This window comes from Scomber scombrus, chromosome 9 (genome assembly GCF_963691925.1).
Source record: "Scomber scombrus chromosome 9, fScoSco1.1, whole genome shotgun sequence".
In the NCBI taxonomy this organism is placed as follows: domain Eukaryota; kingdom Metazoa; phylum Chordata; class Actinopteri; order Scombriformes; family Scombridae; genus Scomber; species Scomber scombrus.
Genome location: NC_084978.1, coordinates 17,791,792 through 17,809,192, shown reverse-complemented (window position 1 = coordinate 17,809,192; position 17,401 = coordinate 17,791,792). Strand labels below are relative to the sequence as shown.

Below are 17,401 nucleotides of genomic sequence, written 5' to 3'. Positions count from 1 at the left end.
TATTTTTAAAAGACCAATTGGATTCATAGAAAGGGTCAACAAAGGTGAATTAAGACAAACAATGACAATAAATTAAGTTGTGCCTGGTTTACTTAGTTGTCAGGATTACTTTGCTGAGTCTGGAACAGGTTCCAGATTTGAGGTTGTTCCAGGTTTTACTTTAACTGGATAAGTCTTAATTGGGACCCCCTGCTGTAAAAGATTTGTTTTGGTTTTGGTTACCACATTATTTTAATCACTTATTCATTTTAACCATTCACAATCCTCAATGGAGTGACTTGAATATTTAAATGATGAAAATGTTCTCAAAAATTGTATTTAACTGCTCATTGTCACAAAGCTATGTGAACACCAAATCTGACACCCATGCATCATAACTTAAACAGCTGGTTTTTTTGGGGGGAGCTTAATCTAAATTACTATTGCCATAAATCACACATGACATTCTAAATTGCCCAACATCCTGCAGCATCTCATGGCAAAGCTATGCGGATGATTGATTTTGCCTTAGTGTATTCCTCTTCAGGATAGCAACAGCATCTTCATCCATTTGCCCTTTTGTTTGGGGGAGTCACCGGGGAAGCCTTGGTACCACGGTAAGCCAATCAATAAAAGGCAAAACGATAGAACCACACCCCCTTTGACAAAATCTGTCCAATCAGCGCCTTGTTTTCATTGCATGGGCGTACCCATCCCCCACCCACCCCTTTGACACAGCCCTACCAAAGCTGTGTGGTTGAGCGAAGTGAATGACGTCTCTGCATTTGCGGGCCGCCGACGCAGGGCTGGGTTTCCATTTTCAGAGCGAGTTTCGGGGGGGATCGTCAACATGGAGCCGGAGATGGAGGACAAAACGTTGGAACTGATGGTAAGATTTTTCTTTTCGATGTGGCATCCTGGACACTCGAGGTGTGCAGTATCACATTAATATTGAGGGAAGCGGCGAGGCTCGATTCGACGGCCGGATGAGCTGAAAGCGGCTTGTCGGGAGAGGTGGAGGAGAAAGGAGGAGGGGGGGGGGGGTGACCAGAAATCAGAGGGAGGGCCTGAAATTATCGATACATTTAGCTAAGAATGCTCCGGATATTGACTGGATTGATAAACAACACCTAGACATCGACATCTGATAAATGTAAATCATGTGTTCTTTTGGCTAAATCCGGTAAACTTCAGGGTAAACCAGAGGCTGATGTGTAGTCGTCGGCCGAAGACAGCCGATGATTCTCGGAGCAGCGCTCACTGCGGTGACGCTGCGCCACCTTCACTGGGCCCTGTCTGATACCTAGCCGTCCAGCTAACACTGGCTACCAGGCGATGAACCACGTCAATTTACGGGAATGTTATTTTATGTAGTTTATGTGAAGACAGACCTACACGGTAATAGATATGTAGAGCGGGTCGAGGAGCTTCCACAACACGCCGGAGTGAAGCAAAAATCTTATCAATGTGCCGCTCGTCTGTTTATATTTTTAAAGTGCGTAGAAGGAAGTGTATTGCTTTTTCATTCACATAGCATTACCGCGATTAGCGATTTAGCAATTAGCTAAATAGCTAGCATGGTAAAAACGCTAACTTGACAGCCATTTCCATATCAAAACAGTCAGCTGGTCATGATATTAAAAGAGCTTTTGCTTACCATAAACACAAAGTGTTACTTATATAGATGTTTTCGTTTATAGGCGGTTAGATTTGATGAGTAGGTAACTTGGGTTTCTTGTTGAATTATCAGCTATCGTGACAAGCTAGCCAGCTAGGCTAATGTTGGCTTACGAATGGCTAATATTAACATTACAGGGGTCAGTGTTCGTAAAGAAAGACGTCAATTAAGACGAGGCGCTCGTCTATATATACAGTTGTTATAGTTAATAATTAGCATTAGTTTGGTCGGTATTCAAACCTCACACACACACACACACACACATATATATATATACACATATATATATACATATATATATATATATATACATATATATACACACACACACACACATATATATATATATATATATATATATATATATATATATCACATTTAGCCTTCAGTTTAACCAACACACAAATAAATTGTACTGCCAAACAATATTAAGATAGCTAATTAGGCCTCGGAAATGAAACATTTTTTTTAGATTGTTTAGTTGATATCCTGGAGCATACGTATCCAGCGTGACTGAGCGATAAGTTTGTATCTAACGCTATTGTTGCTAAATGGCCATATCCACAATCACAATATATGTTTATAGATCATGAATAATCATCACTGAGAGTAACTGAATGTCAATATAGAGTCAAATTTACTAAAGGAGAAAGTCAGTGGATTACTGTGAAGTGAGAAACACGAATGGTAATAAATGCAATGCTCTTCAAATGTTTGTTTGATCTGTATTGTGGCCTTTAGGTTCAAATACATATTAAAAGCACAATTGATAATATATAAATGTTTGTAAATACATAATATTTGAATGTACCCAAAGTGCTGACACTGCCACAGGGTAAGATGTACATCTTGAAAAGGTACATAAGTTATTCATCTGACAAGGGCACATACTGTATGTATCTCTGTGTAGCCATGAACTTCTACACCTAATCTACTTCTTTCCACTGAAGAAAGCTCGCACATATTAAAATTGAGGAAAGATTATACACTTGTGAAGCATTTTGGGTCAGAAATCTTCTAGCTCAAAGAAAAGTTTGATTCCTGTCTGGGTTGTGTCTGTTTGTTTTATTTTATTTTATTTTTTGTCCCAGTGTTATTTCACTAACCACTCATGAGAGTGGGGATGGCAGAACAGTGGGTGGGGTGTTTGTCAAAACAAGAGTGTCAATGATTGACAATTAATCCCATTAACCCTCCCTCTCCTCTACCTATCCCCACCCAGTTCATGTCTAATATTGCTTCTGTGTGTATGTTTATCAGTCTGTATCTTGTGTGTGAAGGAGTGTGTGTTCCTGCGCTCACTGTGCCAATGTGTGTGTAGCTCTAATACTGGTTTTTCCCCTCACTATTCCCCCACCTCCTCCCCTCTTTTCTCCCCTCACCTTTAATGGTTACACACCACATCCTCATGAATCCCCACCAAACCTCACCTATTATTTATCCACTATTTTTGTATTCTTACACTTTCCCACACCAACTATTCTATTCCTCCATACAAACTTCTCAACACTTCCATCCATATGTCAATTCATTAATCCATCCATTCAATCATCTCCTTTGGTATCCTCCTCCCAACTTCCCTCATTAACTCCCCACGCCCCCACCCTCCTCTTTTCCTTTACTACCCATCTCTGGTCTCTCGCTCTTCCCTTTCTCTTCCTCCCTCACCCTGTCCACTTCGTTCTCCTCCTCCCTTCCTCCCTTCCTCTCTCTCTTTCACACAGTGCTCTGTGCCTCGCTCTCTCTGGCTGGGCTGCTCCTCGGTGGCTGAGAGTTTGTGTGCACTCAGGTGCCTGCAGAGCATCCCCTCCACCCGGGCTCACAACCAGGTTCTGCCTATCTCCTCTTAATTCTGCTGCTCCTCCTCCTCTCCCTCCCTCCTCCCTCGCCATCTCCACATCTTTCACTTTCCTTCGCCCACTCCACACGACTCCTCATGCCACCTCTGTGCGGACAGCATCCACTCACCCCCCTCACCCTCCTACCTCCTCACCTTCCGTTGTCCTTTCCTCCCTGTTGGAAGCACACTGCTCTCAGGTTCTTCTCTGGTGCGTCCTCCAGCTCTCTCTGCTTTAAACAGAATTGTAGCTTTCTAAACTATAATTGACTTCTTTGTAATCATGTCAAATCACAGTTCTTGCAACTAAATTAGGCCTCAGAACACGAAAACGGTGATTGTGTCCTGTAATGGAAAGTTTTACCATCAGATGAGTTTGAATAGATCATTTCCTTATAACATTGTGAGTGGAGGAAGGATTGAGGGGGTACCAGAGAATAACCCAGCACTGAGGAGTAATGTTGTCTCCCCTTCTACCTGGAGGTGTGAGGGCCGAGGTGGGGGGTCTTCCTTCAAGCTCTGAGAGGCTACATGCTTGCTTGCCTGCCTGCCTGGTCAAATCTGGTCTGTCTGTTTTAATCTCTCCTTCCTTCCTTGTTTTTCCTGCTCTGCATGATCATCAACACCAGCAAGCCCATCCTGGCCTCCTGTCCTGTCTGCTTTGGTCTTGGTACCTGACCTTGTTTGTTTGTTTGTGTGGTTGTGTCAGTGGCAACCACTGAGATGTTATATGTTGGTTTTGGCCAATATCCAGGAGGTAGCTTTACCAAGTTAGCTGGACTACTGCTGGGAGAAAAACCTGGAACAGCTCTTACTCAAATCCAAATTTGAGAGGGATCCTCTGGGTTTTATTTAGAGAGTAATAACTGGATAGATTAATAATCTTGTTTTGTCAGACACGCTGCATATATAAACCAACCAACTGCAACTCTTTGACCCCTGGAGAAGCACCAACAGACAAAGTATTACAATATATAGACAGACAGGCCTCTATTCTGGCCTTTTTGCCTACGCAGCCATTTTTAAAGACTGACCTTGGCTCAGTCATCACCTACACAAACTCACGCATGCAATAGCATTCACCCTTTCCCAGGTGAAGGCTATTTATCCCATTTCCCCAAATTTGTCAGTGAAAGTATATGAGACGAACGGTAATAATGTGTTTGTGCCTTCTTAGGTGTGTTTCATGGGTAGTTATGCTCTGAGAGTTTGTAGTGTATGCTTAAAAGTATGGGAACAGTATGTTAATTCATGATAGCCTCCTTATATTATGGGTCTAGTGTATTCTCAGTCACCAACTGAAACAAGTAGACACTGAGCCCCCTAAAAGGACAGCAGGTTTCTGTGTTGGTGTTATGTATATAATAATGAATGTAAGAATACTTTTGCTGCCAGAAGAACAGTATACACACTATGAGGAACCTACTACTTATCAAGTGTATCAGATAAATTTGGCAGATTACAATGATAACTATATACATTATGAATGAAGTGTTAAGAGCACAGCTCCCACTCTATTGTTGTCAATAAGTAAATTGTGCTTTACCCCTTTTGTTGTTGGAAGGATTCATGTTACTCTACAACGTTTGCAGTGGACTTTTAATGTGACTGGAATCATTTGTAAGACTTCAGTCATGCTAGAAATAGGAGGGATCTGATGACCTCCCAGTTTTTTCTATCCTCTATATATGCAGTAAGGCTGCTATCTCATTTTAGTTTCATTACATTCATGCTTGAGCTGCTGCCAGTGACATACCCAAGATGCTGCAGTTTAATTTCCTGTCCAGACTACTTAGCCCACATCACAGACAAGCAAGCAGATAGATTCCTTTTGTTGCAGTGCTCTGTTTTTTTTCTGTGTGTGTGTGTGTGTGTGTGTGTGTGTGTGTGTGTGTGTGTGTGTGTGTGTGTGTGTGTGTGTGTGTGTGTGTGTGTGTGTGTGTGTGTGTGTGTGTGTGTGTGTGTGTGTGTGTGTGTGTGTGTGTGTGTGTGTGTGTGTGTGTGTGTGTGTGTGTGTGTGTGTGTGTGTGTGTGTGTGTGTGTGTGTGTGTGTGTGTGTGTGTGTACACGCACGCCTCAGAAGTCATGATGGTTACCCTTCCTTGGCTGTGTTTGTGGCACTCTTGTGTCCAGCGCTATCCACACCGCTGCCCTGGCTCTCACAGTGCCTTTAACACACACACACACAAAGAGAATATAACACTAACCCACATCCACATGTTTGTTTTGTCCTTTTTCCACAGAACACATCAGGGATGGAGTCACAGAACCTTGTGGACGATCTGTCGCCAAAGAAGAACACAGTTCTCAAGGTGTGTGTTTGTGCGCTTGTGCTTATTTTTATGTGGGTGATGAGTTTGTGTATAGTTGATCCATGAGCTTTAAAAATGGGGGGAAATTGTGGGATGTGCACCACTCTAAATTTATTTAAAATCTTGAATATGGATATTCTGTGTTGTAGAGACACACAGTTTATCAATTGTATACCTTTTTATTCAAACCCCCTAGCCAAGGCAACCCTTTGAGGGCAGTCAATATGGATATTTAGTTGTATTTATAGTGTAAATATCTGCATGTTCCATTCAGGTCTTTATTTAAGTAAAACTCACACTGATGTAGACTAATGCTGTGGACATGAACATTTAATTCAAAGCATTTGTTCTTATCCCCACACTTAAACCCCCCATCCCCACTGAAATCTGGTGATTTAACAACTTTCTCTTGATCCTTGATACATAAACTGCCTTAAAACAATACAGCAACTTTCAGTTTCAGTCCCCATTTTTTCCAACACACTCATTTCAGTAATGGAAAATATGAGTCAAAAGTTTTTGTAGTAATTTTGTTTTTGCAGCTAAATTTAGCAAATCTTAACTGTGGTAGCAAGATTTGAAATAAAATATTTTTTTAAATATTTGACATAATTTTGAATTTCATTGCAGTGATGCAATTAGGCACTCACTCAAGAAGTTATGCCACCATCTGACATTTTCCCTTCTTCTCCAGAAAAAATGCTATCACAGGTGGCACAAATGTAACATCCAGATAATTAAACAGAATGCACCAATAAGACTGATCTTGATTTTGGTTAACTAGCCCCTCCAAACTGTGCCCGAATGGGCTGATTGCTTGGCTTCCACTATTGCGGCTTCAACGCACAGAAAAATTAATACAGTTGATTTGAGGTGTGTATTCTATTATACACAGATTTTATACATAGTAAATACTCTAATAGTAAATAAATGTTCTTTTCTCATTTCAAGTAAAATTAGGGCTGCATTTAAAAATACATAAAAGAGCTTATGAAAATGCGCATCTTAAAATAAAGTGGATCGATCATATAAGGCTCTTAAATTGTTTATTCTCTGTGCTCTCAGTTCAGATTTGGGTGGGTGTGTTAGCTCCAAAGATTTGTGTTTTGTCTGTAGTGTCACTTCACAATCGCCACAATCCTGCAGCTTATGAGACAAACTACTTTTAAACTGCCCGTAGAAAGAAGGAACATGCAAGAGTCCGTCCATTCTTGATTAAAACCCATTATTTTGCTATCTACTGTTCCCTTTTTAGAGCACGCCATGTAATTTCTCCAAATGTGTTTCTCCCATGTCACCTCCCCGTGTGTGTACCATGAAGGCTAGAGAAGCTATCTAGCTATTATCGATTATTTTGCTCCTCCCTCCAAAATCATCAATGAATAACAAACTGCCCATAGGAAGAATGAAGATGTAATAGTCTGTCCATTCTTGATTAAAGCTCTGTTCGCAGTCTACTTTTCTCTCTTTAGACCACGCCATGTGATTTCTCCAACTATATTTCTCCCGGCTTGTCAGCTCTGAAGCTCCGCCCCACTGCTGCAGAGCGGAGCGGCTCGCTGTTAACTTGTTTATTCTAAGTTTATTAATATTAAACGTGTTGCTTGTCAAAACTGCACCAAATTCAACACAGCTTTTCCTCAGGTCCTAAGAAATACACCTGCCAAATGTGAAGTTGAACATATGAATCGTTGTGCGTCATTTCATTAATCTCTTAAATGACTCTCAATCTAACATAATTGATTTATTTTGTATGTTTTAATAAATGTGTTGTTGTACCCCTGCTCTTTACAGCTTAGTAACGGTCCTGTTGTGGGGTCCCGCAAGCGTCCGTCAGAGGGGAACTATGAGAAGGAGAAGGAACACTGCATCGTCCTGTTTGACCAGTGGTCAGAGGCCGACCAGGTGGAGTTTGTCGAGCGCTTGATCTCCCGTATGTGCCACTACCAGCACGGCCACATTAACTCCTACCTCAAACCCATGCTGCAGAGGGACTTCATCACCGCGCTCCCAGGTACAAATGCAGATGTGAATGCTTTTAGTGGCAACAAATCCAGTGTGAGCTGATTTGCATGACTCGTGATGTTTTTGTTTTTTAATAATTTCCACAGAAACATGTTAAACGTTATTTTATTGGTTTGCTTTTAAAGGAGCAAATCAATTCAAAGTGATTTGCATCTAGTTTTTACCAAAGTTGTTTGGTGCTCAAAGACGATGATGAATATTGTAGTTTATAGTAAACAATTCCCTCTTGTAGTGAGCATAGAAAAAAAACTGCTGATGCTACAAAATTTCTAAACTGATTTTTGTATTGTATTTTTTTAATCTGCTTTTTAGACATTTTAAAATATGAAAATAATGAGCCCTAGGCACAGAAAAAAAAGAGATGAAATTCTTTTAATTTTGTTGCAAATGCTTCTTCACCCCTTTCTCTTCCTCCCTACAGCCCAAGGCTTGGATCACATAGCGGAGAACATCCTGTCTTTCCTAGATGCACGCTCGCTTTGCTCGGCAGAGCTGGTGTGTAAGGAATGGCAAAGGGTCATCTCTGAGGGTATGCTGTGGAAGAAGCTCATCGAACGCATGGTCCGCACTGACCCACTGTGGAAAGGCCTGTCCGAGAGACACCAGTGGTAAGACTGGACCCACCTGTTTACACACAAACACACACACACACAGGGGTGGCACTCAAATTGTAGAGGTTTACTGGGTTTGTTGTCAGTTTTCCTCCAGTTTTTGGTGTTGGATTTGCACCTTTCTCATTGAAGTGAATGGGAAGTTGTGTCCAGAAGTTTGACTGGTACTGTAATATAAAAGAAAGTCAGAGTAAGAGAGAGAAAGAAAACTGGTTGTATTAGGCTGAGTCTTGAGTGTCTATTGCAGGTGAGGGGAAAAACCCAGTGCACACAAAGCAGCTGTCACTCATAATATTTTTCTTCCCTCAGGGAGAAATATCTGTTCAAGAACCGCACAGCAGAAGTCCCGCCCAACTCCTACTATCACTCCCTTTATCCCAAGATCATCCAAGACATAGAGGTAAGTGAAAGCTAAACAAATTTCAGTATTAACCGAACATTATGAGATTTTAGTAGTTTTGTTTTGCTTTCATTGTGCCTCAGAGATGACTTCTTCTTCGTTTGTAATGGCAGGGACTGTATTATAGTATGTCAAAAACTCTCTATACTATAATCAGGACTCCCACTTAAAAACTGACACAATACAGGTCTACATCTACACATGGCTGATTGAATGGCATTAAAATGGTCTAATATGATTAAATATTCTGCTGGTTAATTTATTTATGTTATAATACTTGTTATAATACGTTTATCCTCACATTTGCAACCATATGTCTTGGTGTTACAGTGTTATTCTAATCCTACAAATCTGTTTCTGTCCCCTTCTAATAACGTTGCATTACATATTATTTACCTCCATCTTCTCCCTGTTAAAATACAGTGCTTCTCTTTCAGGCTTAGGAGGCCTCTTGTGTTTGTGTATTTCTTTCTCATTGTTTCTCCCTCTTCCCTCCAGACTATTGAGGCTAACTGGCGATGTGGCAGACACAACTTGCAGAGGATTCAGTGTCGCTCAGAAAATAGTAAAGGGGTTTACTGTCTCCAGTACGACGATGACAAGATCATCAGTGGCCTTAGGGACAATTCCATCAAGGTATGTGTGTTTTTTAAATTTAAAACATGTAGGACTGTCTGAGTTCCCTAATATGATGACTTGAAGTTCATTGCTACTGTGCTCTGCCACCCATTGGCACCTCAGAGGTGTGTCCAGTGGACATGTTGGCAGGTTTTGATGTACAAAATAATAAAAGGCTGTATTTATTTATTATGAACGGTATTATTTCATTAGATTGTAATAGTCATTTCATCAAGTAGATCAGCTCCTGAAAATTAAAAACCTGTTTCGTAGAATAAAATCAGAACCCATCATTTTTAGTTAGAAGTAGGTTAATTAGTTAACAGAACTCCAACTTTATTTGTAAACCATCATGTATCATTGTGTGCAAACAATGATTGATTACCAGATCTCTTACTGGTAGCATATATACATTAGTATACTGGAATTTGACATTGTCAAATATATATTTATGAAGTTGTTTTTTCCTGTTGCTGTGGCAGCGAAAACATACTGTCTTCATGTATCAGTCTGTCCTAGTGGCCCAAACTGACATGTAGCAGTAATTAAGATTGATCCGACTTGTGCTAAGCACCAGCAGTAAAGCGAGCCAAAAGTGCTGGCTATAAGAATGACATGCATGCTCTGTGTGTGTGGTTGTTTCTCCCTACCTGCATTAGAGCATTTTATGAATTGAATCTTTTCTTGGGCTCAGTATGGCTCATCATCTTATTGTCTGTGGCGCTGGGCTAAACGAGCAGACACTGAGACAGAACACAAGTGAATTATAGGATAAAAAGGCTCAGCTCCAGACCCGTTGTGTGTTCCATTTATCTGTCTGGCCTGGGAGGAGAGGAGAAGGAGGAGGAGGAGATGATGAAGAGGAGGGGAGGGTAGAGGGAGGAGAAAAGTGGATTTGTCTTCTTATTGTTCTGGAGGAGGCTGACGCACACCCAGGGAAGAGCTGAATGGCTCTAAGGTACACACAGAGCTCAGCACAGCAGAGGGGGGAAATGGGGCATGAACAGTTCATGAACACTGCAGTGAGAAAATGCCATTCTTAGCATGACCCAAATCTGCAACCTTTTCTTAACCACTTACTTATTCTATTTCTTCTCCTTCTTCTTCTTCTTCTGTGTCCCACTCTGTCCATATGTCTCCCGCTTTCTGCTTCACTTATCTTTCTCCCTCCTCCTGTCTTTCCTGCTCATAGATCTGGGATAAACAGTCTCTGGAGTGTCTGAAGATACTGACTGGTCACACAGGCTCAGTGTTGTGCCTGCAGTATGATGAGAGGGTCATCGTCACTGGGTCTTCTGACTCAACTGTCAGGTATGAAACGCATCGTCTTACAGATACAACACACTGTGTTTTGAGTAGCACCCAAAACTGTGTCGGCAAAATTAAAAATTTAGTTTGAACACCAAAGGTGGAAAGTAGTGTAAGTCAATTTAGTGGAGTACAAAATATTTACTCAGTTTGGTTTGATGCTTCAGTATTAATGTAATTATGTCATTATATTATATCAGTCAGAGGGATGAAACCAGTATTTTTACTGTAATACTTTTAAATATATGTTGCTGCTAATACTTCTGTACTTTTATTTGTAATGGAGTGTTTTTACATTGCTGAATTGGCACTTTTACTTAAGTAAAGAATCTCAATACTTCTTCTGCCCCAGCTGAACACAGTGTAAAACCTTTGTTAACCATGACAACATAATGAGAAAAAAATCCCCCTAACCCTTTACATTTACATTTTCCATAAGTCCAAACCACTGCAGCTTCTGTTAGTCTGCAGATTTCCTTGTAGGATATTTTTCATATTTCCTCTTGGGTTGAATACATCACTTTAGATCTGTCAGTAGAAATTTATGCAAAATGTATGTGTCCAGAAAGTGAAGTATAGTCCAAAAAATGCTATATTTGAAATATGAACATTTGGACACATTTTTTTGAAACATATCATAAATGTATAACACCAGGCTCTTCTAACAAACATTATACTGAAGGTCACAGTACAATATGGTGCTGTCCTGGGAGAAGGACCATCCACCATCTCACATTAGCTCACTGTGTACAGTGACTGCCTTTCCAAACCTGACCAAAAAAAGTTTACGTTGCTGTCTGTCACAGCGCAACTGACAGCTGCTGTGTAAGAGTATTGAAGTTTTTTGTTTCGTATTTAGATTAACCATCATTTCAAGAGGTAGTGGCGTATGTTACATAGCATACATTTAAAGACCTGTCCTGTGTGTGCGTCTGTGTCTGTTGACACTTGCTTGGCTACTGCATACAGAAGCCCAACATTAATTCTCTTATTACTTCACACTTCAGCCGTACTTGCTGGGAGATATCCAAGGAAAGTGTGACTTCACTTCCTTAGAAACACCGTGACAGGCACTTTGTTTGTAGGTTTGGCTGTCAGCTTTTCCAGACTGTTCTGTATTTAACTTGCAATACTCAGCAGTGCAGCTCAGTAACATGTTCTTCACAGCCGTGTGTGTGTGAACTCGGATTTATTCTCCATTGTAAAACTAATAAACATAATTCTCTCTCATGTCTCCATTGTTTTCCTTTTTCCTTTGCTCCCATTACATATCTTTTCCACTCTGTCTTCAACCTTATTTTCTTTCGTTTCTGACCGCTCTTCCCGTTGTCCCCATCTAATTTTTCTTTCCTACTTCACCCCTTCCTGCTATCTTTTTCCACTTTTCTCACCCTTTTGTCATTTCTTCCCTTTGTCCCTCTCCTCTCATTCCACATCCCCATTTTTTCACTCCTGCTCCATTCCACCTTTTCTTTTCTTTCTCCATCACCTTTGCCCTCATCATACGGCCACTCTGTCATCTCTCCATACTTCTGTTTTCTCAATCATCCCGTATCCTCCTGTTTCCCTCCATCTCTGTCTTCCTCTGCAGGGTGTGGGAGGTGACAACGGGTGAGGTACTGAACACACTGATCCACCACAACGAGGCAGTGCTTCACCTACGCTTTGCCAACGGCCTGATGGTCACCTGTTCCAAGGACCGCTCAATTGCTGTCTGGGACATGGCCTCACCGACTGACATCAGCTTACGTCGTGTCCTGGTAGGACACCGCGCTGCTGTCAATGTGGTCGACTTTGACGACAAATATATCGTGTCCGCCTCAGGGGACCGCACCATCAAGGTAACAAAATCTAAGAGCGCGATTGCTAGAGAAACATTTCTGACAGTTGCTGCAGGGTAGAGTTTCATTAAATGTTATTTCTCTAATAAAGTTTGGAGCAGACAGGCTTTTTTCATATTTACACAGCCTGCTGTGGTAGTTTAACAGACTAGACAGTGTTTCTCATTAGATTTCTCGATCCATATTTCTACTGTAAATCCAGAATTCAAACCAGCAACCCTCTGCTTCCCTATATTTACTGTTTTAAAAAGACATTGGCCAAACAATGGTCAACTCACAGTGTGATCCAATTATTTGTACAAGATGCACTCAAAGACTGTAAAAATGTCACATTTATCTGTTGAACAGCCTCATAAGTCTTAGTGGTTTCAGCATGTTAACTTTTCTGGCCATTATTATTTCACAAAGTTTTCCGTGTTGTCGTCCCGCAGGTATGGAGCACCAGTACCTGTGAGTTTGTGCGCACCCTAAATGGTCACAAGCGAGGCATTGCCTGTCTACAGTACCGGGATCGCCTGGTTGTCAGCGGCTCATCTGACAACACAATCCGGTACGTTTATGCCATCTTATTTCAACCACAAAGTTGTTATACACAGAAGCTGTTGGCTATCTATCAGAGGTTTATGATTAATATGTTATGTAATATTTTCGTCATCTCCCAATCATTTTTATATATATTTTTTATAATATTTGATTCACTGACACAAAACAAATTGCTAGATTTCCAATATAGTGCCAGAAAAGAGATGTGTCGTACTATTATAACTTATCCACCAGATATCATGATCACTTTTGCTGAGTACCAACACACCTGCTTTCAGAGAGAACACAAAACCCACAACAGACGATTTAAAATTTTGGCCTGTCATCAAGTCACTCAGGGTTAACTTTCATTAGGGACAGCTGATATGATCTGTTGGCGTTGATGTTTTTTAGTTTGAATTGACGGCCAGGACAACTAAAAGTGAGAAGCTGCCTGCTGAATATTTTGTACACTGCTACTCTCTGCCAATGAGAAAGAGAGTTTGAATCTGAATTGACCAAATCCATGTATCTTGCGCCAACTAGGATGTCAGAATACAGATAAAACACAGTTAAGTACATGAATCACTACATTTAGGAAGACTGGAAATTAACATTTTAACATAAAAGTGGATCTCTCATCTAGAGGCTGAAAAACACTTCCCATCATGACAAAAACAATCCCGCTGTTAAGTGTCATTGAAATAATATTTGACCACTTAAAACTGTCTGAACAGTGGAGGGACTGTATATCTCTGTATTTATTTACTAATGCTTCCCTTTCTGTAGGTTATGGGACATAGAGTGTGGGGCATGTTTGCGAGTGCTGGAAGGTCACGAGGAGCTGGTGCGCTGCATTCGCTTTGACAACAAGAGGATTGTCAGCGGGGCTTATGACGGGTGAGTTTCATACACACACACACAAACACTCACTCATATGCACAGACACACAATTTGATTCTGATTTTGTGTTGTGTTGTGTTTCTCTCTTCAGTAAGATCAAGGTGTGGGACCTCCAGGCAGCCCTAGACCCACGAGCCCCTGCCAGCACACTATGTCTGCGCACTCTAGTGGTGAGTATCCTCACTGCTGCCAAGTGGCAATGGATGAGGCTAATGCGCAAGTTCTAACTGTGTAATGTGTGTAATTTCTAACTGCCTTGTGAAAAACAAAGTGATTTTTCTTTCCACATAAGAGTTTTTATGATTGATTACACCTCTTATAATGTGTTTCTTGATGGTGAAAATATGTCATTGAGATGATATTAAAGAATATAAAGAATTAATACAACAGCAATACATTATTACCTCATTAATCCTCTAATGTTACATTTTTATTGAAGCTGTGTTAGAGAGGTGTTAATTCACTTTCATGGTCATTTTGGAGGCTGTAGTTTGTGGTTAAGAAAAATAATGGATATTTGGTCTACATGTGGTGATATAAATTGGGTGGACAAAATATCAGAAACCCACCTAAAAATGTATAGATGTCACCACAAATCTCCATCTCAGTCTTATCACAGTCTATGGTCTGATTGTATGCAAACATGTGAACATGATTTCCTGATTCGTTTTGTGTTTTCAGGAGCACTCTGGCCGCGTGTTTCGTCTGCAGTTTGATGAATTCCAGATCATCAGCAGTTCTCATGACGACACCATTCTGATCTGGGACTTCCTGAACGTCTCGACCAATGGCCAGTCAGAGGGACGGTCTCCCTCCCGCACCTACACTTACATTTCTAGATAGCAGGTACACAGACTCTACAAATGTGTATATATCATGTTAATGTAAGCATTACGTGTGTGTGTGTGTGTGTGTGTGTGTGTGTGTGTGTGTGTGTGTGTGTGTGTGTGTGTGTGTGTGTGTGTGTGTGTGTGTGTGTGTGTGTGTGTGTGTGTGTGTGTGTGTGTGTGTGTGTGTGTGTGTGTGTGTGTGTGTGTGTGTGTGTGTGTGTGTGTTGATGCTCAGTGTGTGATTGCACGCTTCTTTCTTGTTCACAGGTGGCGCCATCCACCACACCCTCTATTGGAGGAGCCCAGGGCTGATTGGCTGATGGGTGCATCCATCATGGAAAGGAGCCCATCTCTTCTCCTTCCTCCTCGTCATCTCTCTGTCCACCTCCCACCCCCGCCCTTGCCACCTCCACTTCCCTGCCCGTTCTGACAGACTCTTAAGCTTGTGCCCCATTTCCCACCAGTCCCACAACATGCACACACAGACACGCACACACAGGTCAACACTGATGAGGATGCCCTACTACAGAACCAACGCAACTCTCCCAAGAAGTTCACCTTCTACTACTAATTTATGTTTGTAAAGTACACTAATGACAGTATTAATGTAGACCTTATAAGTCACAAGCTCCCCTTTGTCCCCTTTATACAAACTAAAGCAGCCTCTGCTCCTCAGTTTTCAACCCCTGCCAAAACAGGTTTCCACAGATATGGAATAGCTTATAGATATATATATTTATATATATAAATATAATTAATACACACACACACACACAAACTCACATAGTGGCACAGTTGGACAGAGGATGACCAGAGCTGTGATGTGGGAGACAGAGACTCTTTACTCGGCTCTAGGAAAGGAGGGAAGGATGGGAGATGGAGGGAGTGACTGAGGGAGAACTGTGTTGGGGATGACTTGCATCCGTCCCCACTCCCTCTCACTCCCTCTCACTCCTCCCTGTCTCTCTCTCTCTTCACCCCCACTCCCCCGTCGCTCCCTCCCCTCTAACCCCCAGAGATGCACACTCGCTTGGAATATGGGGGCGCACACACTCAAGTTTGCGTGAGCGTGTGTTTGTGTATGTGGACTTGTGAAACGGCAGAACAGAGCAGACGCGTCAAACAGACAGACAGACATGCATGTGAGGTTGCCTTGGATACAGCATCCCGGTACACCTCAGCTTTTTTTTTCTCTTTAACTCTTACTTTCTTACTGTTTTTTATTACTGTTATTTTCTAATTTTATTTGAGTATTTTGGTTCTTAGTACAAAAATCATACTAAGCGTAGTCCTCTTTCTCTTCCCCTCTTTACTGTCTTTTTCCTCATTCTTTACTCTAACTTCAACCCTTGTTCATCTGTCCCTTTCACTCCATCTTTCTCTCCCCCATCATCTACGTGCTTGCTTTGGTTATGAGAGAAGCTGGAACTCAAGAGCTCAAATTTAGCTGTAAACAGAGTTGTCTTGTCAAAAATTGTGTTGTATATTAAAAATGATTTTTTAAAGAAGAAAATGACCTTATTGTGAATAAAGTACTTGACAGTGGTGGAGTGTTGAGCCAACTGTAACATGAATGAGTGTCTAATTGTCTGTCTGTTCATGTCTGTATGTGTGTGTACATGTGGGTGGAGTTGTGCTATGCTGCCCCTCTCACTTCTGACTTGTAGATACAACACTCGCTGGTGCTTTGGTTTGTTTCTTTTGTACCTCAGACCAACAGCTGCAAAACTAAAGAATATCAACATTTATTTGTAATTTTGTTTCTTGACCAGTAAATACTTAAAAGGTTTGGACCAAAAAAAACTTTTTTTCTGGAGGCATCAACAGCTTTTTTCCACAGGGTATGGAGTTTGCTCAGTTGACAAAATAACATTTGAGCAAGCTACAGCAGATAGACATATTGAAAGCTTAAAAATATGTTTACATTTAAAGCTTGATTCTGATTGACTATGAGAGAACAATTATAAACAATGGATGGAATGTGTGTGATGTCACAGGTTTAGAACACTGCAGCGGAGTGAGTTCTGTGCACTGACACCATGAAGTTGCAGTCAGCGGGTAAATGATCTATTAAGACTGGTATCGGTATGGATAACAACTGAAAGTCATTTTAAACCTTTTTTTTTCCCTCTCAGCATATTCTATAAAAACTTCGCTTGCAGCTGTTTTCAATAGATATGACAAAATGTTCACAAATGAAACATGTTGACTTTAAATTTGTATTACTAACTTGTATGCTGAAAAGCTGGTCTTAAGTCATTTTAGTTTTCACTATTTGTGACTGAAAAAAAACAAAAATCCTGCACTGTTAATCACCAATATTTCAGTCTCAGACACAAACCTTAAAGTAATGAACAGTGTGCATATTTTTCACAGTCAGATGTTATAATAAATTAAAGTAACTCAAGGCTAGTTTGCCTCCACTAAGTCAGTTATACAAAATGGAGTTTACCTTTGTGTATATATATATATATATATATATATATATATATATATATATATATATATATATTTGTTACAAATTCACAGTCAAGGAT

At 40.8% G+C, this 17,401-nt stretch overlaps 1 protein-coding gene across 1 annotated transcript; it reads left to right on the top strand.

Moving 5' to 3' along the window:
- Nucleotides 1-750: 750 nt before the first annotated feature.
- fbxw11a (F-box and WD repeat domain containing 11a) lies at nt 751-16,869 on the top strand. The gene is made up of 13 exons (XM_062425146.1): nt 751-868; nt 5,738-5,806; nt 7,601-7,820; nt 8,253-8,439; nt 8,752-8,842; nt 9,341-9,478; nt 10,653-10,771; nt 12,360-12,609; nt 13,041-13,159; nt 13,921-14,031; nt 14,126-14,204; nt 14,716-14,880; nt 15,132-16,869. The coding sequence occupies exons 1-12, from the start codon at nt 830-832 to the stop codon at nt 14,875-14,877; spliced, it is 1,584 nt and encodes a 527-aa protein (XP_062281130.1). The 5' UTR covers nt 751-829; the 3' UTR covers nt 14,878-14,880; nt 15,132-16,869.
- The last annotated feature ends 532 nt before the right edge of the window (nt 16,870-17,401 follow it).